Source organism: Pseudorca crassidens, chromosome 11 (genome assembly GCF_039906515.1).
Source record: "Pseudorca crassidens isolate mPseCra1 chromosome 11, mPseCra1.hap1, whole genome shotgun sequence".
Classification (NCBI taxonomy): domain Eukaryota; kingdom Metazoa; phylum Chordata; class Mammalia; order Artiodactyla; family Delphinidae; genus Pseudorca; species Pseudorca crassidens.
Window position 1 is genome coordinate 15,121,143 of NC_090306.1, and position 26,238 is coordinate 15,147,380.

The 26,238-nt window shown below is 37.9% G+C and overlaps 1 protein-coding gene across 18 annotated transcripts in view; it reads left to right on the forward strand.

Moving 5' to 3' along the window:
- Positions 1–26,238, forward strand: part of PLEKHA5 (pleckstrin homology domain containing A5) — a 242,584-nt gene that overhangs the window by 17,459 nt on the left and 198,887 nt on the right. The window contains exon 4 of one of the 18 annotated variants that reach the window (XM_067695832.1): positions 21,370–25,967. The exons of the other annotated variants lie outside the window; for them this stretch is intronic. Coding sequence (XP_067551933.1) covers positions 21,370–21,502 — 133 coding nt within the window. The 3' untranslated portion in view covers positions 21,503–25,967. Of the gene's footprint in view, positions 1–21,369; positions 25,968–26,238 lie in introns of those variants that run through there. 18 annotated transcript variants of the gene reach the window in all.

Below are 26,238 nucleotides of genomic sequence, written 5' to 3' on the forward strand. Positions count from 1 at the left end.
CTTATTTTTTCCCTGTTTTATTGTGTTTTAAAAATAAGTGTAAATAGGGGTGCTACAGCAAAGGAAACTATAAACAAGACCAAAAGACAACCCTCAGAATGGGAGAAAATATTTGCAAATGAAGCAACTGACAAAGGATTAATCTCCAAAATTTATAAGCAGCTCATGCAGCTCAATAACAAAAAAACAAACAACCCAATCCAAAAATGGGCAGAAGACCTAAACAGACATTTCTCCAAAGAAGATATACAGACTGCCAACAAACACATGAAAGAATGCTCAACATCATTAATCATTAGAGAAATGCAAATCAAAACTACAATGAGATATCATCTCACACCAGTCAGAATGGCCACCATCAAAAAATCTAGAAACAATAAATGCTGGAGAGGGTGTGGAGAAAAGGGAACACTCTTGCACTGCTGGTGGGAATGTGAATTGGTATAGCCACTATGGAGGACAGTATGGAGGTTCCTTAAAAAACTACAAATAGAACTACCACATGACCCAGCAATCCCACTACTGGGCATATACCCTGAGAAAACCATAATTCAAAAAGAGTCATGTACCAAAATGTTCATTGCAGCTCTATTTACAATAGCCAGGACATGGAAGCAACCCAAATGTCCATCAACAGATGAATGGATAAAGAAGATGTGGCACATATATACAATGGAATATGACTCAGCCATAAAAAGAAACGAAACTGAGTTATTTGTAGTGAGGTGGATGGACCTAGAGTCTGTCATACAGAGTGAAGTAAGTCAGAAAGAGAAAGACAAATACCGTATGCTGACACAGATATATGGAATTTAAGGGAAAAAAAAGTCACGAAGAACCTAGGGGTAAGACAGGAATAAAGACACAGACCAACTAGAGAATGGACTTGAGGATATGGGGAGGGGGAAGGGTAAGCTGTGACAAAGTGAGAGAGTGGCATGGACATATATACACTACAAAACGTAAAATAGATAGCTAGTGGGAAGCAGCAGCATAGCACAGGGAGATCAGCTCGGTGCTTTGTGACCACCTAGAGGGGTGGGATAGGGAGGGTGGGAGGGAGGGAGACGCAAGAGGGAAGAGATATGGGAACATATGTATATGTATAACTGATTCACTTTGTTACAAAGCAGAAACTAACACACCATTGGAAAGCAATTATACTCCAATAAAGATGTAAAAAAAAGGTGTTAATATTATTTAGTCTTTGTTTAAACTTGGAATTCTGTAAAAAAATTCTACATATTTCATGATTCATTTTATTCTACTACTGTAATTTGAGATTTAAATTTTTTCTTTATTATAAATGGTGACTGAATGATTTTGCAGAAATTATTCTTTTAAACTTCTTCCTAGATGTAAAAAAAAAAAAAAACCAAAACCAACTTATTTCACTGTGAATCTTCAGTCTTTTGGTATGATTTCCTTTATTTGTAAATAAACTCTCATTAAATATTATTCCAGAAAAACCAAATGGGGTGCTAACCTGTCCACAGCCCAGTGTAGAGTCTAGTGTGCATTCACCTAGGAAATCAGGACTTGTGAGCGAAATATGATTTAGGCCCTTTACAGGCCAGTTAGGTTGGCCAAGAAGAGCATGCTCTCTGTTCTGTGACCACAGTGTGCATATCTGTAAGCCCCTGGCCACTGAGTACTCTGGTGAAGTGGAAAGTAGCCAAGGGTCAAACCTTGGCTCCGTTACCTTTATTAACCACACAGCTTGGAGAAAATTGCTTACTCTCACTAAGAACCAGTTTCTTCATGTGTAGAATGGAGAGGGTAGTCCTTGTCTTGCCTACTTTATAGGCTTATGATGTGAGTTAATCTATGTGAATAAACTTTGAAAAACTGTAAAACATGGGGTACATATGAAATACCTGGGTATTTATTTTGCAAGGTCATAACATTGGGTATATAAGACAACATGCTTCAGGATCATTTATGCAGGAAAACAGTTGAAAATGGCTGGCCTACTAATTGTGGTTCAGAAATATTTTAAGTCTTCATCGTGTGCAGATTTTAAACCTCTTGAAGGTAGAAACTATTACACATGATGGTCAATAAGTTTTGTTGTTGATGGTGTATGTACATTTAATAATAGACATATTTGGTTTTTAAAATGGTTTCTATTTAAGAAAGCCCTGTGATTTAGGAATTAGAAATCAGCTTATTTGTGAAATACCCAGTGACACTAAGGAAGACTTTCTTGAAAGAGTAAAGTAGCTATTGTCCAGGGCTGCAGAGAAAAGGCAGGGCCTGGCATGAATATATTCTCCAAGATAGTGAAGAACTCAAGGCATTGTAATGGTAGGGTCTCTCACGTAAGCAGTGGAACTGAATTATGAGGAAGGCGGTGTATGATACAGCGTACCCAGGAGTGATGATGAAAAGGCAGTTTTGAACGTGGATAATGCTGTTTTTAAGAAATGTGTTTTATAATTTTTTTAAAAAATAAATGAATTTAACTGTAAAATAAATTATTATTGTCTGTAGAAGATAGTGGATGGAGGGAGGAGAAATAAAAGAACTGAACCCCTTGTCATTAATAAAAAAGAATAAGAAAATTGGGATTGCATATTTTACAATATTTTACAAGTATTGACACTCAGGCTCTGTAACGGTGCTGGAAAACAGGCGCTCTCAGGCCCGTGCTGCTGGCTGGCCAGGCCGGCCCATGACCAGTAGTGGCCTGAGTAGGCTGGGACTGAGCTGTGGGCAGTGGGCCAGGCGAGGTCACATTCCTTCTGAATACTCTCCCCTCCTTCCCTCTCCTTTCATTCTCAGAACAACCCCATGGGGTAGAAAGCAGGACAGGCCTAGTCTAGTTCAACTCACTAAACCTTTTATGCTCACCCAGATGAGTGGGAAGGGGTGGTGGCATGCTTACTTATTATATCTACTTTCAAAAACTTATTTAAAACTCTTGGAGGGGTAGAAGACAGTGTGCAAAAAACAAACGAAATCCTTTGTATATTTGGAAGAATAGATGTATTTCTCAGAAATAGTTCACACTGAGGAATTTCTGTATTTCAGAAAAGAATGATAAAAGGACTTTTTTTTTTTTCTTACACAGAGGAATTCCATGTCCATTTTGAACATTTACCTAATAATCTAGATTTCTACTATGTCAAGTCAGGCCCCCACCCCCCACCCCCTTTATTCTTTTTTTTTTTTTTTTAAAGAAGATGTTGGGGGTAGGAGTTTATTTATTTATTTATTTATTTATTTTTGCTGTGTTGCGTCTTCGTTTCTGTGCGAGGGCTTTCTCTAGTTGTGGCAAGCGGGGGTCACTCTTCATCGCGGTGCACGGGCCTCTCACTATGGTGGCCTCTCTTGTTGCGGAGCACAGGCTCCAGACGCGCAGGCTCAGTAGTCGTGGCTCACGGGCCCAGTTGCTCCGCGCCATGTGGGATCCTCCCAGACCAGGGCTCGAACCCGTGTCCCCTGCATTAGCAGGTAGATTCTCACCACCAGGGAAGCCCCTCCCTTTATTCTTATGTGAATGATTTTCAGTCCAGCTGCTGTTCCTTTCTCAGTGGAGCTGCAAAAGAAACTCTGAATTGGAAACAGGCAGTATTATTGGTAAGAGAAATAAAATCTTTTGATGGGGTTCTACGTCCTTTCTGTATCTACCCAGCCTGCTATTAAAGCCTTCTTGCAGAATACCCTGAGATTAAAATATTTCACAATTTTTGGCTTCAGTTCCTCAAAAACATTACAGGAGAAATGTAATAGATTATTCAAGTTGAATAGATATGATTAATCTTGCTGTGTCAGTTACTGCTGTATAACAAACCGTCCTCACACTCCAAGGCTTAAGATAATCACTGTATATTACTGAGCACAGGTCCCTGGGTTGGCTGGGCAATTCCTCTAGTTTCTGTTGCATTTATTCTTGTCTGAGATCAGCTGTGGGTCAAGCAGGAGGCTCTGCTGATCTTGGCTGGTCTAAGATGGTCTTTTCTGAGATGGTGGGAATGACTGGGCTCTCTTCCATGGTCTCATTCCCAGTAGGCTTGCCCAGGCTTGCTCTTGTGGTGAAGGCAGGTGTCCAAGCAAGTGAGCCTTAGTGCTCCAGGTCTCTTGAGGCCTGGGCTCAGAACTGGGGCAGTGTCATGCACTGCTTTCCATTGGCCAAAGAAAGTCTCAAGGCCAGCTTGAATTCAAGGAGTGGAGAGATAGACTCCGTCTTTTGAGGGAGGTTGGAAAATCACATTGCAAATGCTGTCAGAATGGCCATCATTAAAAAGTCTACAAATAACAGATGCTGGAGAGGGTGTGGAGAAAAGGGAACCCTCCCACACTGTTGGTGGGAATGTAAGTTGGTGCAGCCACTGTGGAAAACAGTGTGGAGGTTCCTCAGAAAACTAAAAGTAGAACTACCATATGATCCAGCAATCCCACTCCTGGGCATATATCCAGACAAAACTATAATTCAAAAATACATGCACCCTATGTTCGTAGCAGCACTATTCACAATAGCCAAGACATGGAAACAACCTAAATGTCCATTGACAGACAAATAGATAAAGAAGTTGTGGTATATATATACAATAAACTACTACTCAGCCATAAAGAAAGAATGAGGTAATGCCATTTGCAGCAACATGGATGCAACTAGAGATTATCATACTAAGTAAATCAGAAAGAGAAAGATAAATGCCATATGATATCACTTATATGTAGAACCTAAAATATGACACAAGTGAACCTATCTATGACAGAACCATGGACATAGGGAATAGACTGGTGGTTGCCCAGAGGTGGAGGGGTTGCGGGGGGAGAGGGATGGAGTGGGAGTTTGGGATTAGCAGATGCAAACTGGTATATATGGAATGGATAAACAACAAGGTCCTACTGTATAGCACAGGAAACTATATTCAGTATCCTGTGATAGGGCTTCCCTGGTGGCGCAGTGGTTGAGAGTCCGCCTGCCGATGCAGGGGACACAGGTTCGTGCCCTGGTCCGGGAAGATCCCACATGCTGCGGAGCGGCTAGGCCCGTGAGCCATGGCCACTGAGCTGCGCGTCCGGAGCCTCTGCTCTGCAACGGGAGAGGCCGCAACAGTGAGAGGCCCGCGTACCACACACAAAATATATATATATATATATATATATATATATATATCTCCTGTGATAAACTATAATGGAAAAGAATATGAAAAAGAATGTATATATGTATAACTGAGTCACTTTGCTGTACAGCAGTAATTAACACAACATTGTAAATCAACTATACTTTAATAAAAAAATTAACAAACAGACAAGAAAAACAAAAGTTGTGGATATAGGGAGAGGTGGAAAGTTGGAACCTTTTTGTAATCTGTATAGAACATGTGCCCCTAAATTTACTGAACCCATTTGAAGTTCATGGTTCCTCTGTCTCAAATAGGGGATTACACTTGATCCTGGTCACGCTGCTGATCATGCACTTCAGCTATGTAGAAAATTAAGTGGACCTGTGTGTATAAGTCTCTTCTTTATTAAATCAGTTAGTTCCTAACTCCTGTAGAGCAGGGTTATTTTTTTTTCCCCCCTTTCATGATGTGTTTAGTTGGTTTGATAGTCTCCCTGGGCTTTGTCATTTTAAGGTTCAGAATGGGTCCTAGTGCCTCAGTTGTGGGGTGTGGAGAAGATATTGTAGGTTTCAGTGTATTTAAGAAAGCTCTCAAGTATATAACCTCCCTTGTCCTACCATACCCAGAATCCATCGACCAGGCACTTGCTGTCATATTACCTCCCATGTTATTTTCCTCCTGGTACTTAGCACTGGCTCAAATTCTTGTTCATATACTTTTTGGTTATTTGTCTCCCCTCACTGAGCTATCAGCTTCCCAAGAGCAGGGACTTCCTCTGACCTGTTCACTACTGAATTCTCAGAGCTTAGAAGAGTGCCTTCCTCTCCTTAGGAGATGCTCAATAGAGATTTGTTGAATATTTATAATAAAAATTTTGTGATTAAGCAAGTCCGCAGCTCATTAAAACACAGCGTGTTATGTACTATGTCTCTGGTACATTGTAGACACTCATTAAGTGTTTATGGAACCTTTAGGGAGGGTCGTGGGCAGTGGGAGCTCAGAGAAAATGGAGAGTTGGAGCCACCAAGGGTTTTTCCAGATGAATGCGATGAAAGACAGATGAGCAGGAGAGTTTAGAGTATGGTAGATTTGTTGAAATGTTAGACTGTTGGATTTCAGGCTGGGAAGGAAGGAAGTGGAGCAAGAAGGAATCTGAAGAACAGAGATTCTCCCAAGACCAGAGACCCCACAGAGGGAGAGTAGTTAGACGTGCATGCTGGAGGTTGGGGGTTGTGTTGATGCACTACGATCGCTGATGTGCTGGTAATTTCAGATTATGTGCCAGGTTATGGGCACGATGGGGTCCTGGGATTAAGGAAATGAATGGCTCAAGTGGTTGAAGGACCTTGAGGAGGGGGGAATTGACAGCTGTTGTTTGAGAGGGTGCAGCAGGACAGCTGGTGTCCTTAGGGGAAAGTCCTTAACAGCCAAGATATTGGGGGTAATGCTTTGAGGAGAGGTTTGCTAACAACGGAGCACCGCTTCCACAGGAAGTTTCTTTACAAGACAGAGGTGGAGTGGCGGCTAAATCAGGGACAGGCTGAGCAAAGCCTGGACAGACCCAGCAAATGGGTCAAGGGATGGATTGGGAAAGGGACTGGAGATGGTATGAACTTGGGCATTGAGAGGCTTGATGGATTTAGTTTCAGTAGAATCTTAGAGAAAAGTGACCCTGGGACTAACCAGACAAGAGGCCGTGACTCATTTGGCCAAGGGTAGTGGTCAGCCTGGAAGTTCTGAGCTCTGCCTGTGTGGAGGGATTTTAGGTGGAACTCATGGGAGTTTACATGAGTTCTAAACAGATGTGTTCTCATTTATTACTTCAGTATTTTCATTTTAGGTTTTTCAGAATATTTTAAGTATCTTTTTAAATTAGAAATGGCATTTTCTAAATGTAAACTATTAAAAAATGTGAAACAATGATATATGCAAATACTAAAGGACAATGATTTAATCAATTTGTGTAGCACTATTTATCATCTAAAATCCAAGGATTAGGATTTTCAGATTAGTATTTTAATCTATTTTTTGGTCATAAAGTTTTTTACATAGGTATTAATCAAAGTAGATATTTTAAATGTAAATATTTAGTCTCTTTTTGCTGTTAGTCATTTTGAAAGTCCAAACTGTGTGGTGAACCAGAGCAGAATTTCATAATCTTTAAACCACAAAGTTGCCTAATAGGCAACAAAGTAGAAATGACAGTAGTGGAAGATTTTACAAAGTCCCAGAACCACCTGGCAATAATTTTAGGAAAAAACTTTTGACTATAAGCTCATAAATAGGGACTCTGTAACATAAAGAATAATTAATAGTAATTAATTTCTTGCCTTTGAACCCTTTGGTCAGACTTGTTCCATTGAAACGAGGAAGGCAAGTTAAAATAATCTACAGAATTTAAATTGTCTGCTTGTGCAATACAGGTGAGTTTATATTACACAGCAACAAATTGTCTAAACTGTGGGTTTAGACAATAAACAAATGTTTATTTTACTACTATTTGTGTCTGATGCTAAGTACTTTTTTAAACTTCTTTTTTGAGTATGTGTTTTATTTTATTATGAAAAATTTGATTCATACCAAATGAGTATAACATTTGTCCGACATAAAGAAAAATACGATGGTTGATCACTGCACCAGATACTCAGCTTTAAAAAGAGAACATGTCTCAGACCTTTGGAGCCCCCTCTTGCCCCTCCTTGATGCCATTTCTCTGTCGTTCCCCCACCCCTTGCCTCCATGGGCAACCACCATCCTGAGTGTTTATAACATTCCAATGGTTTTCTTTAAATTTTAACCACATATGTTTGAGTCCATATACAATGCATGGTTTAATTTCCCCAGCTGCTTCTTATAACTTCATAAAAGTGAAGACATTCTGTATGTGATTTGCTTATTTTGTTAAACATAATTATTTGTGAGATTCATCCCAAATTGATGTGGTTCATTTTTATGACTGTGTTCAGTGTATGATTATACTACAGTATAAACATTACCCATTGGTGGACATGTGTTTGCTCTTTTTTTTATGGCTTTATGTGAGCATTATCATATGTCTCCTCATGCACATTTGCAAGTTTCTCTTAAACATATAACTATGAGTATAATCGAGGTGGTAAGGTGCATTTCGACTTCTTTGAATAAATCTAAATTATTTTCCGAAGTGGTTGTACTGTTGTACTCCCTACAGCAGTATATGGGTTCTTATTGCTTCATATCTTTGTCAGCACTTCATATTGTCCAACTTTTACATTTTTGCCAGTCTGGTGGTTGTCAAATGTTTCCTAATTATGGCTTTTACTTTGAATTTCCCAGGTTAATGAAATTAAGCATCTTTTATTAGGTTCATTGTATATTCATGTTTCTTCCTCTGTGACATGTGCTTATATCTTTTGTCTACTTTTCTTTGGATTTTGAGGAATTTTTTTTCTTTATTAAACATAGATAGTAATCTTTTGCAAATCTACTCTTTGGGTTTGTATCTTGCCTTCACTTTTTTTAAACGTTATACTCCCTTTATAGTTATTATAAAATATTGGCTATATCCCCTGTGTTGTACAGTATATCCTTGTAGCTTATTTTTATACATAATAGTTCATATCTCTTAATCTACACATATCTTGTCCCTCTCCCCTTTCCTCTTACCACTGGTAACTACTAGTTTTTTCTCTATCTCTGAATCTGTTTTCTTTTTTGTTATATTCACTAGTTTTATTTTTTAGATTCCACATGTAAGTCATATCATACAGTACTTGTCTTTCTGTCTGACTTATTTCACTTAGCATAATACCTTCCAGGTCCATCCATGTTGTTGTAAATGACAGAATTTCATTCTGTTTTTATGGCTGAGTTGCATTCCATTGTGTATGTGTGTGTGTGTGTATGTATATAAAATCACATCTTCTTTATCCATTCATCTGTTGATGAACACTTAGGTTGCTTTCATATCTTGACAGTTGTAAATAATGCTGCTATTGCTGCTATGAACATTGGGGTGCATGTATCTTTTCCAATTAGTGCTTTTGTTGCCTTCACTTTTTTTTTTGATAAATTTATTTATTTTATTTATTTATTTTTGGCTGTGTTGGGTCTTCATCGCTGCGTGCAGGCTTTCTCTAGTTGCGGCAAGTGGGGGCTACTCTTCATTGTGGTGCGTGGGCTTCTCATTGCCATAACTTCTCTTTGCAGAGCACAGGCTCTAGGTGCACGGGCTTTGGTAGTTATGGTGCGTGAGCTCAGTAGTTGTGGCTCGCGGGCTCTAGAGCGCAGGCTCAATAGTTGTGGCGCATGGGCTTAGTTGCTCCATGGCATGTGGGATCTTCCCAGACCACGGCTCGAACCCATGTCCCCTGCATTGGCAGGCAGATTCTTAACCACTGTGCCACCAGGGAAGCCCTGCCTTCACTTTTTTTAAGGGATCTTTTGATGAATATATAATTGTTTATCAATCTTCCGTAAGTCATGGCAGATTTTTTTCTTTCCAGTCCTTTTATCCGTTTCCATTTTACCCTTTGTATTTCTTTATGTTTCTGGTTAGTACCTCCAGTACAATGATAAGTATTAATAGAAGCAACTACAGCTCTGACTTAAAAATAACTGCTTCTGGGGCTTCCCTGGTGATGCAGTGGTTGAGAGTCCGCCTGCTGATGCAGAGGACGCGGGTTCGTGCCCCGGTCCGGGAAGATCCCACATGCCGCGGAGCGGCTGGGCCCATGAACCATGGCCGCTGAGCCTGCGCGTCCGGAGCCTGTGCTCCACAACGGGAGAGGCCACAACAGTGAGAGGCCTGCGTACTGCAAAAAAAAACTCCTTCTTATTTTACCATTAAGAATGATATTTAATGAAGATTTTTAGAGGGTATTCTTTCTAGGTTAAGAAAAATCTCTGCTGTTCCTAGTTTGGTAAGAAGTTTTATTAGGAGTCAGTGTTAAATTTTATCAAATATTTTTTCTGTATCCATTTAGATGAATTTTTTTTAATTTGCTAACTCAGCAAATTACTGTGAATTGTGTTTACTACACTTGTTAATGGTAAGCCAGCCTATCATTCTTGGAGTAAACCCAACTTGGTCATGATGTACCTTCTCTTTTACACATTGCTCCATTGGGCCTGTTGATATTTTGTTTAGGACTTTGCCATTTGCGATAATAAGTGAAATTGCCTTGTAAATTCCCTCTCTGTACTGTCATTGTCTGGCTTTGAAATCAAGGTTGTTCTAGCCTCAAAAAATTAGGTGGAAGGTATTCCACTTTTTGTGTCCTGGAAAAGTTTGCATGAGATTGGAATCAGTTGCTGAGAAAGGTATATTAATAATTTTCAACTGTTGTGTTGACTTTTCATTTTCTCTGTGAAGTTCTGTTTGTTTTTTTTTTAAGTTTTGAAATTACATTATCAGGATGCATTTAAGTGTAGAATTGTTATGTTTTGTTAAGTGTAGACTATGTCATCAGAATGAAGTCAACATTTTATCCTGGGGAGTTGACCTCTACCTCCATTTACACTTATGGTCTTGCCTATTTGTCTGATTTTAATATATCATACCAGCTTTAACAAAATTTTTTTAATCTGGCAATTTAGTTTATATCTGTTGTGATTACTGGTATATTTAAAATTATTTCTGCCTTCTTATTTTGTGCTTTCCTCTTTTATACTTTCTACTTTTGCCTTTTTTTTTTAGAGGGGGGTGTTTAAAAGGGTAATACATATATTGTCTTTTACATTAGACCCAAAATACTCAGTAGTAGATAACAAATTTTCCCCTCAGTAATTGACTTTACAAGAAAGATAGATTTCAGTATGCACCACAAGTTCAGTAAGAGGTTATTAGAGGAAAAGCCTGGTAAAATCCCTTCATAATTTTGGAAGAAGTTATTCTAAAGAAGAGTACTGATCTTTGTTTAGTGGGAGGAGTTAAATATGTTGGTTAAATGCTTTTCACTTTTTTTTGTTTGTAGTTATGGATGGAAGCAGAGTGTTTGGTGTGTTTTTTAGACTTAAACACTAGAATCTTCTGTTAATAGTCTGATATTTATACTGGCTTTCAGTGATTTAAAATAAAATGTCATTTTTTATCAGGACACCAGGCAACATCAAGTGACTTCTGTTCTAAGGTCTGTACTTTGTGGGCACAGAGAAATGATAGGCTTTGTCCTGAGGGGTTCGTATGCCCCAACATTATATATTGATTTTAAATCAATGTCAGGTAAGAGTGAGAAACCCCTTTCTTTGTATGTCAGTATTGGGCTAACCCTCTGGGTTCATACAAGCATGGCTGAAGCATAGAGTGGAAAATGAAGCAAAGAGGGGAGAAGCAGTAAAGGACCAGTCAGAAAAGCAGGAAGGAACACTACTGGAGGTATGCAAGTAGACAGAATTGCCTGTCTGTAAACAGATTATTTTAAAGGTGTGCATAGGAACTCTTGGTACTTATCTGAAAGCTCGTTGTCCCATACTGGGAAGATCTCAGAAGCTCTATGTAAAATAACTGAAGTGTGTTTTTATATTATCAACTTTTTACCTGGTAAGATGGAAGTCCAGACAGTTCTGAACTTGTTTTGATCATGAGATTAAATAAAAATGCTTTTTATGAGATGCTTCTGAATAATGAACCCAACTCCATCTAGTAAGAGAGCCCCTGCCAGGAATGGAAGAAAGCAAGATTCTTTCTTATTAAATCCTTAAACCTTAGTTTTTCTTCAGATCCCATTTGTGTACTGTCCTGTTAGTCTTCAGTCAGACATCTGCCTGATTACTGCAGTTTGAGGATCTGTAGATTTTTTAGTAAACTTTGGAATCCCCCGTATCTGGACTTCAGATGTAACCTACTTAGAATCAAGTGGAATATGTTTTCTTCCGCAAAAGAACATAACAGTTTAAAAGAGTGAATCATAGTCTTGGGCATACAATATCATTAATCTTTAAAATTTGTTAGTGCTCTGCACACAAGATTGCAAAGGATTCATGTACTTAGGTGACAAGATTCTATCAGAGATAGAATTACTTCTCCTAATCCTCATAATAAACACATGGGGAAAAATTGTGACAGTTTCTGGCTTCTGTGGCACTGAGTGTGATAACACCTACTGACCCAAATATCCTAATACGCCCTGAAACAACTCACATGGCTCTCTGAAGCTAACTCATCTCTGATTGAAGATCTTTATCTTCAGAGACATTCCTGAAAAGTGTACATTGAATGAACCATCCTCCTCTCTGTAGTAGTTGATACAGGCAGGTGTACAGAGAAGGTAATTTTTATAATTAGTACTTTTGTTTGCTTTTTGAGAGGCATATTTGTATTAGGAAGTACTTTCCATTTTAGAATCTTGCTTTTTGAGGTTTCCTATATCAGTTATTGTCTCTCAAGGTTAGTATTCCAGGGACCTCCCTGGCAGCGTGTTCTCTAATTGGCAGAGGGATCAAAAGGTTAGATAGGAGCGTTTCCTTGCTTTGTTTTCTTTCCTTTAGGGAATGGAGCCAAGCCAGTCATTACAACTTCTGTGAAACAGAACAGGAAGTAATTGGAGATTTTTATAGAGCAGTGTGGAAAGCTGGCTCTTTACTTTAGAAAGTTGGTTGTATGGAGTTTCTCAGGTAAAAACCATGTGTTATTGGTGAAACTATGTATGACACTGAATTCTTATGTTTCTTTCGGTCTTGGTAAGAAGGCACCCAAAAATCCAGTATGCCATTTAGAGTAAATGCTTCTTGGATCTAAAATGATGACACTGCTGTCAGTTCCTTAAGGTGATCAGCTTCTAAGACTTTTTCTTTTCTTTTTTCTAGCTTTATTGATAAATAATTGACATAGTCTAAGACTTTTTCTTAAAACAGAACTCCCAGCAGTAATATTTTCAATATAGCCTTCTCACACATTTGTTTGATCTGACCTCTGGTTAGGAATTATGGTTCTGTTCCCCTGTTTTACAGAACGTGAAAATTCATGCATTTATTTAAATATTTGAGCCCCTTAATTTCTGTCAAACATTGAGCATCTATTGGGAATAATTAACCAGACAGACTTGGCCGTTACCCTTACATATGTTGTAGTCCAAACACAAAAGCCCTTACATTGAGTTAAATTACAAGTCAGAAGTTTTACGAATTCAAATTAATTTTTAATTTCATGAGAAAAGATGAAATTAACTGAATATGTTACATAATCTGCCAGGCCCTGGGATGCAGAGGTGAAATAGGCAAGGTCTCCAAACTAGAAATTCTCAGAATTTCATAATAGTTTTTGATAGTTATTATTTAGTAATGTAATAATATTTATCTAATACCTACTGTTTGCTAGGTATGGTGCCAGATGCTAGGGATAAGACATTGCATGATAATAATGGGAGGGGATATTTTGGTTTGCTTTTTGTTTTTTCAAACTTTGAGAAAACAGTTATTTGAATCAGAGACAACTTTTACTTGTATTTCAACTTTCTATTTGTTTTATGTAATATCTGCTGTTTATGGAACACTTACTACATCCAGGTACTCTGGTGAGTGTTTTACCTGCCTTACGTCATTTACTGCATACATTTTACGGACCTGTCCACCGGTTTTTGAGCATTTATATATTCAGAAACCTTAAAATGAGGACCTCAAACCTTAAAGAACTGGCAGAGTTGGAATTCAAACTTGGGATGGATTGGCAGTTGTGGGGCTGTACCCTACCCAAGAAGATCTTTTAGCAGTTGAGTTTTGTGGTAAAACTTCCATTTACAGTATAAGTAATAGATGATCAGATTAAAATTCACCAGATCAAAAAAGAGGCAGTCGGGGGCTTCCCTGGTGGTGCAGTGGTTGGGAGTCCGCCTGCCGATGCAGGGGATGTGGGTTCGTACCCCGGTCCGGGAAGATCCCACATGTTGCGCAGCGGCTGGGCCCGTGAGCCATGGCCGCTGAGCCTGTGCGTCCGGAGCCTGTGCTCCACAGCGGGAGAGGCCACAACAGTGAGAGGCCCGCGTACTGCAAAAAAAAAAAAAAAAAAAAAAAAAGAGACTAACAGAGAGAGTAGTGTCTAAAGTAGCTCTAACGAAGACATTCACCTGCTGTAGTGTTGCCTTGTCTCCATCCGAACATATCCCTGCCTCCCTGATTTCTCTGGCTAGAGTAGAAATCTTGTATCGTTTTTGAAGGGTAGAGAACAGGGCCATTTGCAGTTGTGATCCATGGCATTAAATGACCTGAGTCTGTACTGACTTGCTTTATTATTTCCCTAATTATCTTACCACAGCAAATCAGGTGTGATTTTTAACTTGCCCATCTTTCTTGTATTTTAGGTTACTTGTAAGTGATGAGGCATCTCTTTTGTCATTTCTGATTTTAAATGGCATTAAATTAGAATTAACTCCTGAGTAATTCAACTGATATTGTACAACTTAGAATATAAACCAGACAACAAATTACTGAAGCTAACATTCCAAGTAATCTCTTTTTTTAAATTAATCAATCAATCAATCAATTATTTTTGGCTGCGTTGTGTCTTCGTTGCTGTGTGCGGGCTTTCTCTAGTTGCGGTGAACGGGGGCTACTCTTCGTTGCAGTGCATGGGCTTCTCATTGCTGCAACTTCTCTTGTTGCAGAGCACGGGCTCTAGGCGCACAGGTTTCAGTAGTTGTGGCGTGCGGGCTCAGTTGCTCCGTGGCATGTGGGATCTTCCCAGACCAGGGCTCGAACCCATGTCCCCTGCATTGGCAGGTGGATTCTTAACCTCTGTGCAACCAGGGAAATCCCTCCAAGTATTTTCTAGCGTGCCTTTAACTTTTGCTGGGCACAAATGGAAATTCGCAGCCTCTGACTGTCATAAAAAGGGGTTGTTACTGTTTAGTAATACAAATTAAAACACAGCTGGGAATGAAGTAGTTAGCCCAGTGTCACAGACATTAGCCTCCTGTTTATTTCCTCCTGTTTGTATTCCTAGAAGCAAACAGCTGTGCATTCAATTTTATTCTTTATTTCTTTACTTAAAATCTGGATCTCAAAAGAAGCAAACTGGGCATTTAGGCTTAGAAAAATTGCCGTATCTTTTTTAGTTGAAACAACGATTTATCCATAATGTCAAAAATTTTTTGTGAAGTAGATTTACCCACAATTTTACCATCACCCATTTTCATCTAGCTATAGCCATAATCTTTGTATCCTTTAGTAATCTTCTGTTTTCACTAGATGGTTGCTGTAACATTTTCTTACACTTCTGTAGAGTCATTAAAATGTTAACCTCTGCATAGTATTCCATTGTTCAACGTTTCATTTAAAACTCTATGCAGTTCACTTAGTTCCAAAATAACATTACTTTCAGTAATGAATAACATCCATTTTAAGCTTACTGTTCAAATGTCTTTTCTGCACATTGTACTAGTTAAATATTAGTCTTCTCTTAAAGCCATTAATGTTGTGCAAATTAGCATAGGTTAAAAGTTTCAGTTCAAAGAAAGTCAGGTATGAGTAAATGAAAACTTTTAATTTGAACAGTTGAAATTACTACTCAAGTATTTGAAGTATTTCTTAGTCTCAGATCTACGCAAGGCCTTGAGGGATGTGTCAGAGGCCTTGGTGAGTTCACTTTTTATGTAGTGTATATGTAGCAGTGTTCGCAATTTTTGTGTAATTGATAGTAGAAGGCTGTTGATTATAGCAAGTTGATGTGACTCCTTCAGCTGATAGTCTGTCTATAGTGGGATTAAGGTGATTTTACCAATTGGGCATAGTTGGCTTCTGTGATTTGTTTAGTGATAGGTCCCCACATATCTCTTATACATAACATATTATGTATCTGTCATCCATGGACTTATTTTCACTCTGTTAAATCTATTTTTTAGTGTATATTATAAACAACTTTTTGTAATATAGTGCTTTCTTCTAACTTTATTTATTGTATGACATAGAGATATACTATAATCCCAGTGTTGTTCATTTTTTTCAGATAAAGTCCTTGATATTGGACACTTGGATAATCACCTCCTCCCCATTTCTATCATCATTTACCTTGTTTTTGTAGGCCAAATCATAAATTATTCCTTTTCTTTTAAGGCAAAGGATTTATAACTTTAGTTATTATATGGCAGCCAAATGGGGCATAACAATATATTATGTGAAATAAAATTTTGTTTCTGAGTATAAAAGAAATGCTCCTACTGGGAAATATAGAAAATTAATTCCAAAAAAAATACCTATACTCTGCCATCCACATATACAAACTGTTGATATATTTTTAGTTTTCTACTTATACATTTATACACATAAGGGAATTGGGATCATAGTATACACATTCATAACTTGATTCCATTAATATGTCTGCAATTTTTCTATTAAATAAATTGTCTTCTACATCTTTCTAGTAATTACTGGAAAAGCAATACATGCTGATGATAAATTCAGGCAGTTTTTATAAAGGGGCGTAAGAGGACTGAAAAAGTTCCTATGCTTTCAGCCCCACTAGTGACAATTTCTTATTCTATAATGACTACACAGTATTGTATTATATAGGTGTATCATAATATATTTCATTGATTTCCTATTTTCAGTGGTTAGTTTTCTAATCCTTTTTGTTAAAATAATTTAATTCTATGATAAACATCCTTGAACATAAATTCCTTAGGACATTTTGTTTTTAGATAAGTTCACAGTTGTATTGCTGGGTCAATGAGTTTGAATTTTTAATTTTTGACATTTTATAGTAAGGTATTTTTAAATTAAATTTAGTGGGAGGGTGCAAAGTCTTTATAATTTTAATGTTGTCCTAAGAAATAATTTTTTTGCTACTTGAATATTCTATGGCTAAATACTAAAATAAAATCAATAGTAATAATAGTGTTAATAATAATTATAGCTTATATTTATAAAAGAAAGCAGTGAGGTTTTTGCTTTCATTTAAATCAAAGGATTTGTTATAGAAACACATATTAATATTTTATATTAGAAGTGTTCAGAATATTCCCTAAAGAAAGAATATAGGAAAACTTAAGTATTTTTTATGGAATTTTTTTCTTTCACTCTTCAGTTTTACCCTCATGTTTTGAAAGGAAGAGAAAAGCAAAATGTTGTGTGTCTCTCTCTCTCTCTCTCATAGCTTATTTTGAGTTGATCATTGGTTTTTCACTGGGAAAACACTTCAGTAAATGTCATAAAACTTCCATCTGAATTTGCCAAAATATGTTTCTCTGTCTTTCCAAAGATCGAATTGTTAACCTCATTTGTAAGAAAATCCTTAATGTGTTCCGAGCAGACAGTTTCATAGTTAGCTACATATTAAAACACACAGCCGATACCCCTTTCCCACTCTGTGATTCCAATGTGTACCGAAGGTTACTATTTTAAACTCTCAGATTTAACAGATAGGGTCTTGCACAGAGTGAAAGCCAACCTTTTATAGATTCAGAATGGAACCTTTACTTTCTAAAGTGTGTTGGCTACTCTTCCTTCTCTAGGATTAGCAGGTATTGAGGTACTGATATGTTGAGAATATGCCAGGGAAACAATTTCTAGGAGCAGAAACTTTTTGGCATTGAAAGAAGAGGATTTACTATAACATATGTGCTTTTGGAAATCAACCAAGATTGAGTTATGTGTGTGCCAGCTTCAAAACAGCACTGAGAATGTACTTTCCTTCAGGGCAAAGGAAAGAAATGTAATCTTGATTATTCAAATTAGATATCCCTTTTAAGAACAGAATGAGTAGATTTTTCTGGGGTCAGAAAGTAGTCTTACTTTTGTTCCCATAATATGAATTTGCACACTTCCATTTAAGTAAATGCCCCCCCCTCCAAAAAAAAATTAGTCATCTGATGTAAATCAGAGATCTTTTAAAAGCAATTGTACTATGATGCAATCATTTCTGGGAAAGTGCAGGAAGTTCACAATTAGGTTTATTGCTTTAGCAATTGCTTTGTATTTATGTTGAAATGCAAGTTTGTTTTAATATAAAATGGAATTATTATACATTTACCTTAGTTTAATGTTTTTCCTTATTACAGAACTTACATTTAAGTAATTTGAATGAGAGGACAGGTTGCTACTCCAACTTTCAATTTACTCCCACTGGACAGTTTTTAAACATTAAATTGCTTTACTTAACAAATACTTAGTGAGCTCCTACTATGTGCTAGGCAAGCTCTGATTTTTTTTCTGCCAGCATCTTGGTAGATGATTTTAAAGTGATGACCACTAATTTATGCATTATTCTTCCATAAGAAATGGGTTTCTATTTAATTTTAACTCTCCTTCCATATAAGAGTGTTATATTGAACGTTTTTGGGAAAATGTTTTCTATTGAGGCAAAGAAAATGGGTAAGTTATGGGTAAAACAGATTTTTCTTGAACATGAAATTGCTGGACGTAATTCATCCCTTCCAGTCATTTCCGTGAAGACAGTATTTTTTTTTCTTGCAATGTTTTAAGATTTAAAGGAACCAAAATTATAAGGCACCATCTCTATGCACTTTCTAATTCGACCTTTCAGTTTTAGGATATATTCCTTGTCAGATTGCTTTGTGAATTTAAAGAATAAAGCACTTAAACATTTCATCTTGTAAGAATGTAGGCCTTGTGAATAAATATAGATAGAAATTTTGTTCCAAGTATTATATTAGCAAGGTATTGATGAAGTAATACTTGAAATTATAGGGGTAAAAACTAGACGGTGTAATTAGACAAGTACTGTAGTAAGTACGGAAGGGTCAGCATTCACAGTTACTTTGGAAAAACATAGCTGGCTTTTTCATTTCCTTCGAGTGTTTACAGTCTTGGTGTGTCATCGCATCCCAGTATTTTCAAGTAGCAGTAGGATGCTGTTACATCACCTTGAGCTTAAAATATTCTTATTTGAACATTAATTGCTAGAATAACAAAATGTTTTTCTAAAGCTATTTTACTCATACATCAGAAGCAAAGAAATTCTAGTTTTATTTTTCTATATGTCTTGTAACTACACAATTTTTGCTTCATCTTTTAAAAGAGTAACATTGTATCATATAAATACTATTCCTCATGTTGATTTTCTGGATAATTGAGAATGTGTTTTGTGTATGAAAAACAAAACAGGCATTTCATTGCAAAATGTTTTTATAGAGGTATAGCGTAGAAAAATAACCAATTTGTGTGTGTTTTAAAATTTATGTTAAAGCATTGAATTTATACACTGAATTTAAGCTTGGCTTCGCTATGTGTATCGTGGTTTTAATAATAAAGTGTAATCAACTAAAATTTGTACAAAATATCAAAATACTCCTTGTTATTTTTTTTTAAAAGATGTTTACCACTGTCTTAATATTTTCATCATTTCTTAAACTTTTACTTTCTTATGTTCTGTTCCTACGTTTGTTTGGTGCTTTGGTGCATAATTACTAAAAGTAGTTCTTTGTCATGAGTCATGTTCAGACTTTATATGAATCATTTGTTTAGAACTTGCACAAGTGCATTGTCTCATAGAAATAATGTGTAGATAAATCAGCCAACTTGTGATGTGTAATACTGATAGTACTGGAAAACTTAATTCATCTGCAGTATTTTTGGGGGCAGATACATCCCTCTACTGTAACATTGTAAGGATTCTCCTTTGCCTTCCCCCTCCCTTCTTAATCAAGTGTGATGGAAACCTCTTTCTCTAGCTCTAAGCTTTGGCAGATGGCTTCTGGGCTTCTTATAGGGTCTCCAGTGGAGTTTTGTTCTGGGTACATGGAAGCTGGGGAGAAGAACCATGTGAATATGAACAAACCTGGGCTTCCCATTTGGACGCTTCTTAGTCTGAACTAGGTGCTTGAGAACTAACCAAGTTAGTATCAAGAACTAACCAGCAGGTCCTCTATCTTCACTGTTGTTCTCTATTCACCCAGCGCTTCTTTTCTTCCTGGCCCACTTCCAATGGGGACACAGTCTTACTCTTTCTTCTTCCTTTCCTGGAGCAGTTTCATAGCCCATGTGGTGGTTTCTCCAGGTATGAGTGTGTGTGTATGTGTTTCCCTTTATTCATTCCTTCTTTCCTTCCAACACTAGGAAGATGAGAAATCAAAACTCTTTCTGCAGCCCACCTCCCTTCCCAGCCCATTCCCTCCACTGCCCACCTCTCCCTATCTGACTGTCTCCTTGTTGTTTGATAGACCCCCTTCTGTCAGTTGTGTAGCCACACAGGTTATGGGTCTTTGGGCATTAAAAAGCTATGATTTGTCCAATTGAGAGTGACACGCTGACTACCCTAGACATTTTATCACTGATATTGGTGTTAGGGTTTAAGGAGCAAAGAGTCACAAAAGACGCTTCAGAGTTTAGGAGAGGAAATGTATTTAGAGGCTGTGAATATAAATAATAATCATATTTGAGGGGAGAGGAGAAAAGGGATGCAGAATTGGCCATAGGTTTTCCTCTTTGCCCTCTTTCTCTTCCCAAGTTCCTTGCATTTGAAGCCAGGCAGGATGGAAGAGGGGCGTGAGGAGGACAGACTGGGAAAGAGGAGAGAAAGCGGGGGGGAACCTCTTGGAATAGAGCAAAGTCTGCAGGGTCTTAACCGTCCTTTGAAGCAGAAGTTCTTAACCTTTTTAAAATCTGTATTACACACATGCGCACAACTGTATGATTGCAGAGCAGGCCAATTATATTGAAATATAGGTAGGACAATTTTCAAACATATTTGTGATACAGTAATATCTGTATCACATTAAATAAAGTCTAAAAGTGAGTCTAATAACTGGTAATTTTGGAGTGGCAATGAGTGTAAATGATATTTCAGGATATCTGCAGTGAATATAATACGATATAAAATATCTGAATTTTCTTGTTGATAAAAATCAGAGGTGCCGCTAATACAAGTGTGGCCTGTTGTCTATATTCATAATTAAAGGAAATGTTAAATTTCAGTTACAGATCAGTGCTGGCAAAGAATAATTTCTTTCTCGCCTAACTTAATGGATTTTCTGAATTCCATCCCCAGATCTCTGTATTCCCCCGATACCTTGGGGTACTATTTGTATGTAGGCAAAAGAGCAAATTGGAGTCTATCTTCACCTTGTAGCCCCTTCCCAATGAAATAAGTTATACCTGTAAATATAAAATGCAGGGAACGATTGTCATATGTAATAAATTATTAAGGAATTTGTAATCTTCCATCAGAAGCTGTTTTGCATATCAACAAACATCTACTGAGTGCCGACGAAGCCAGGTACCGATCTAGGTACTTTTAGATAATTTATCTGATTTTGTATATTTTCTCTTATTTATGGGTAGCATTTAACATGTGCCTTTTTAAAAAGACATGTGAGGGGTTTCCCTGGTGGTGCAGTGGTTAAGAATCTGCCTGCCAATGCAGGGGACACGGATTCGAGCCGTGGTCTGGGAAGATCCCACATGCCGCGGAGCAACTAAGTCTGTGTGCCACAGCTAATGAGCCTGCACTCTACAGCCTGCGAGCCACAACTACTGAGCCCGCGAGCCACTACTGAAGCCCACGCACCTAGAGCCCGTGCTCTGCAACAAGAGAAGCCACCGCAATGGGAAGCCCACACACCGTAATGAAAAGTATCCCCTGCTCACTGCAACTGGAGAAAGCCCACGCGCAGCAACAAAGACCCAATGCAGACAAAAATAAATAAAATAAATAAATTTATAAAAAACCGTGAGATTCCCTCTTGCGAGAGCACAAGAATCACAACTAACTGCTGAACAATCATTGACTGGAAGACACTGGTACTCACCAAAAAAGATACCCCACATCCAAAGACAAAGGAGAAGCTGCGGTGAGATGGTAGGAGGGGTGCAATCACAATAAAATCAAATCTCATAACTGCTGGGTGGGTGACTCACAAACTGGAGAACACTTATACCACAGAAGTCCACCCACTGGAGTGAAGGTTTCGAGCCCCACGTCAGGCTTCCCAACCTGGGGGTCTGGCAATGGGAGGAAGAATTCCTAGAGAATCAGACTTTAGAAGGCTAGAGGGATTTGATTTCAGGACTTCGACAGGACTGGGGGAAACAGAGACTCCACTCTTGGAGGACACACACAAAGTAGTGTGCTCATCGGGACCCACGAGCAGTGACCCCATATGAGACTGAACCAGCCCTACCTGCTAGTGTTGGAGGGTCTCCTGCAGAGGTGGGGGGTGGTTGTGGCTCACTGTGGAGACAAGGACACTGGCAGCAGAAGTTCTGGGAAGTACTGCTTGGCGTGAGCCCTCCCAGAGTCTGTCATTAGCTCCACCGAAGAGCCCAGGTAGGCTCCAGTGTTGGGTTGCCTCAGGCCAAACAACCAACAGGAAGGGAACCCAGCCCCAACCATCAGCAGACAAGTGGATTAAAGTTTTACTGAGCTCTGCCCACCAGACCAACACCCAGCTCTACCCACCACCAGTCCCTCCCATCAGGAAGCTTGCACAAACCTCCTAGATAGCTTCATCCACCAGAGGGCAGACAGCAGAAGCAAGAAGAACTACAATCCTGCAGCATGTGGAACAAAAACCACATTCACAGAAAGATAGACAAGATGAAAAGGCAGAGGGGCTACATACCAGATGAAGGAACAAGATCCAGCAATCCCACTACTGGGCATAAACCCAGAGAAAACCATAATTCAAAAAGACATGCACCCCAATGTTCATTGCAGCACTATTTACAATAGCCAGGTCATGGAAGCAACCTAAATGCCCATCGACAGACAAATGGATAAAGAAGATGTGGTACATATACACAATGGAATATTACTCAGCCGTAAAAAGGAACGAAATTGAGTCATTTGTTGAGACGTGGATGGATCTAGAGACTGTCATACAGAGTGAAGTAAGTCAGAAAGAGAAAAACAAATATCATATATTAATGCATATATGTGGGACCTAGAAAAATGGTACAGATGAACCGATTTGCAGAGCAGAAGTTGAGACACAGATGTAGAGAACAAACGTATGGACACCAAGGGGGGAAACTGCGGTGAAGTGAGGATGGTGGTGTGCTAAATTGGGCGATTGGGATTGACATGTATACACTGATGTGTATAAAATTGATGAGTAATAAGAACTTACAGTATAAGAAAACAAACAAACAAAAAAACAACTAATAAACTTTCTTTAGGTTATTTGTATGGAAATATGTTAATATAGATGTTTCAGACATTACATGAAATTTCTAAAAATCTTATATATTCTGGTATAATGTTATAAGTCATAATTCTAGTTGTTACTTTAAAATATATATCTCAGAAATAACTTAATTTCCTTGTCAATTGCATTATTATGAACTTTCATCAAATCTTTAACTGTGGTCATTTTTAAGTCTTTTGTCATTTACAGACAGTTCTGGGTGTACTCTGATGCTTTTGCAAAAATGTTGCTATAAAAGGGTTTCATCTTTAAGGAATCCATGGAAAAGACTCTGACAAGTACAGGTTTCTGGTAACTGACTATACTGCTGAACTGAATGAATAAGCATTTTCAGAACTCTAATGGAAAACTGATGAATTCATAAAAGTGCTAACAAAAGATCAAGATACAAAAAAATTAATTACATGGGACTCAGTGAACTGATGAGGATGATTATAATTTTTGTGAGTTTCTGTTAGAATAATAATTTAAAAAAATCCCACAGGGACTCAGAGGCAAAAAATATACAAATCAATTTTCACTGCAAAATAAAGGAGCTGTTACAGTGGAGGATTGCTGGACTGAATGTCAATATTATGACATAGTATGAGTGTGTTTCGTGTTTGGTAATTGCAATCATCGCTTTTGTTGTGTTCATCCACTTACAATGCTTGGTGTCAGTTTATTTCTCTCTTGTAAAAATAAAATACAGTGTGTGTGTGTGAAAAAAGAAAAGCAAACAAAAAAAAATGATCATCTCAATAGATGCAGAAAAAGCTTTTGACAAGATTCAACACCAATTTATGACAAAAACTCTCCAGAAAGTGAGCATAGAGGAAACCTACCTCAACATAATAAAGGCCATATATGACAAACCCACAGCAAACATCATTCTCAGTGGTGAAAAACTGAAAGCATTTCCTCTAAGGTCAGGAACAAGAGAAGGATGTCCACTCTCTCCACTATTATTCAACATAGTTATGGAAGTCCTAGCCACGGCAATCAGAGGAGAAAAGAAAATAAAAGGAATCCAAATTGGAAAAGAAGTAAAACTGTCACTGTTTGCAGATGACATGATACTGCTATACATAGAAAATCCTAAAGATGTCACCAGAAAACTACTAGAGCTAATCAATGAATTGGTAAAGTTGCAGGATACAAAATTAATGCACAGAAATCTCTTGCATTCATATACACTAACAACAAAACATCAGAAAGAGAAATTAAGGGAACAATCCCATTCCCCATTGCAACAAAAAGAATAAAATACCTAGGAATAAACCTACCGAAGGAGGTAAAAGACCTGTACTCAGAAAACTATAAGAAACTGATGAAAGAAATCAAAGATGACACAAAGATGGAGAGATATACCATGTTCTTGGATTGGAAGAAACGATATTTGGAAAATGACTATAGTACCCAAAGCGATCTCCAAATCAGTGCAATCCCTATCAAATTACCAGTGGCATTTCTCACTGAACTAGAACAAAAAATCTTAAAACTTGCATGGAGACACAAAAGACCTCGAATAGCCAAAGCAATCTTGAGAGAAGAAAATGGAGCTGGAGGAATCAGACTCCCTGACTTCAGACTATACTACAAAGCTACAGTAATCAGGACAATATGGTACTGGCACGAAAACAGAAATACAGATCAATGGAACAGGATAAACAGCGCAGAGATAAACCCACACACCTATGGTCAACTAATCCATGACAAAGGAGGCAAGGATATACAATGGAGCAGACAGTCTCTTCAATAAGTGGTGCTGGGAAAACTGGACAGCTCCATGTAAAAGAATGAAATTAGAACACTACCTAACACCATACACAAAAATAAACTCAAAATGGATTAAAGACCTAAATGTAACACCAGACACTATAAAACTCTTAGAGGAAAACATAGGAAGAACATTCTTTGACATAAATCACAGCAAGATCTTTTTTGACCCACCTCCTAGAGTAATGGAAACAAAAATAAACAAATGGGATCTAATGAAACTTAACAGCTTTTGCACATCAAAGGAAAGTATAAACCAAACGAAAAGACAGCCCTCAGAATGGGAAAAAATATTTGCAAATGAATCAATGGACAAAGGATTAATCTCTAAAATATATAAACAGCTCATGCAGCTCAATATTAAAAAAGCAAACAACCCAATCGAAGAATGGGCAGAAGACCTAAATAGACATCTCTCCAGAGAAGACATACAGATGGCCAAGAGGCATATGAAAATCTGCTCAGCATCACTAATTATTAGAGAAATGCAAATCAAAACTACAGTGAGGTACCACCTCATATCAGTCAGAATGGCCATCATTAAAAAGTCTACAAATAACAAATGCTGGAGAGGGTGCGGAGAAAAGGGAACCCTCTTGCACTGTTGGTGGGAATGTAAATTGATACAGCCACTATGGAGAACAGTATGGAGGTTCCTCAAAAAACTAAAAACAGAACTACCATAGGACCCAGCAATCCCACTACTGGGCATATACCCTGAGAAAACCATAATTCAAAAAGAGTCATGTACCAAAATGTTCATTGCAGCTCTATTTACAATAGCCAGGACATGGAAGCAGCCTAAGTGTCCATCATCGGATGAATGGATAAAGAAGATGTGGCACGTATATACAATGGAATATTACTCAGCCATAAAAAGAAATGAAATTGAGATATTTGTAGTGAGGTGGATGGACCTAGAGTCTGTCATACAGAGTGAAGTAAGTCAGAAAGAGAAAAACAAATACCGTATGCTAACACATATATATGGAATCTAAGAAAAAAAAAAAGCATGGACTTGAGGATATGGGGAGGGGGAAGGGTAAGCTGTGACAAAGTGAGAGAGTGGCATGGACATATATACACTACCAAACGTAAAATAGATAGCTAGTGGGAAGTAGCCGCATAGCACAGGGAGGTCAGCTAGGTGGTTTGTGGCCACCTAGAGGGGTGGGATAGGGAGGGTGGGAGGGAGGGAGACGCAAGAGGGAAGAGATATGGGAACATATGTATATGTATAACTGAATCACTTTGTTATAAAGCAGAAACTAACACACCATTGTTAAGCAGTTATACTCCAATAAAGATGTTAAAAAAAAAAAGACACA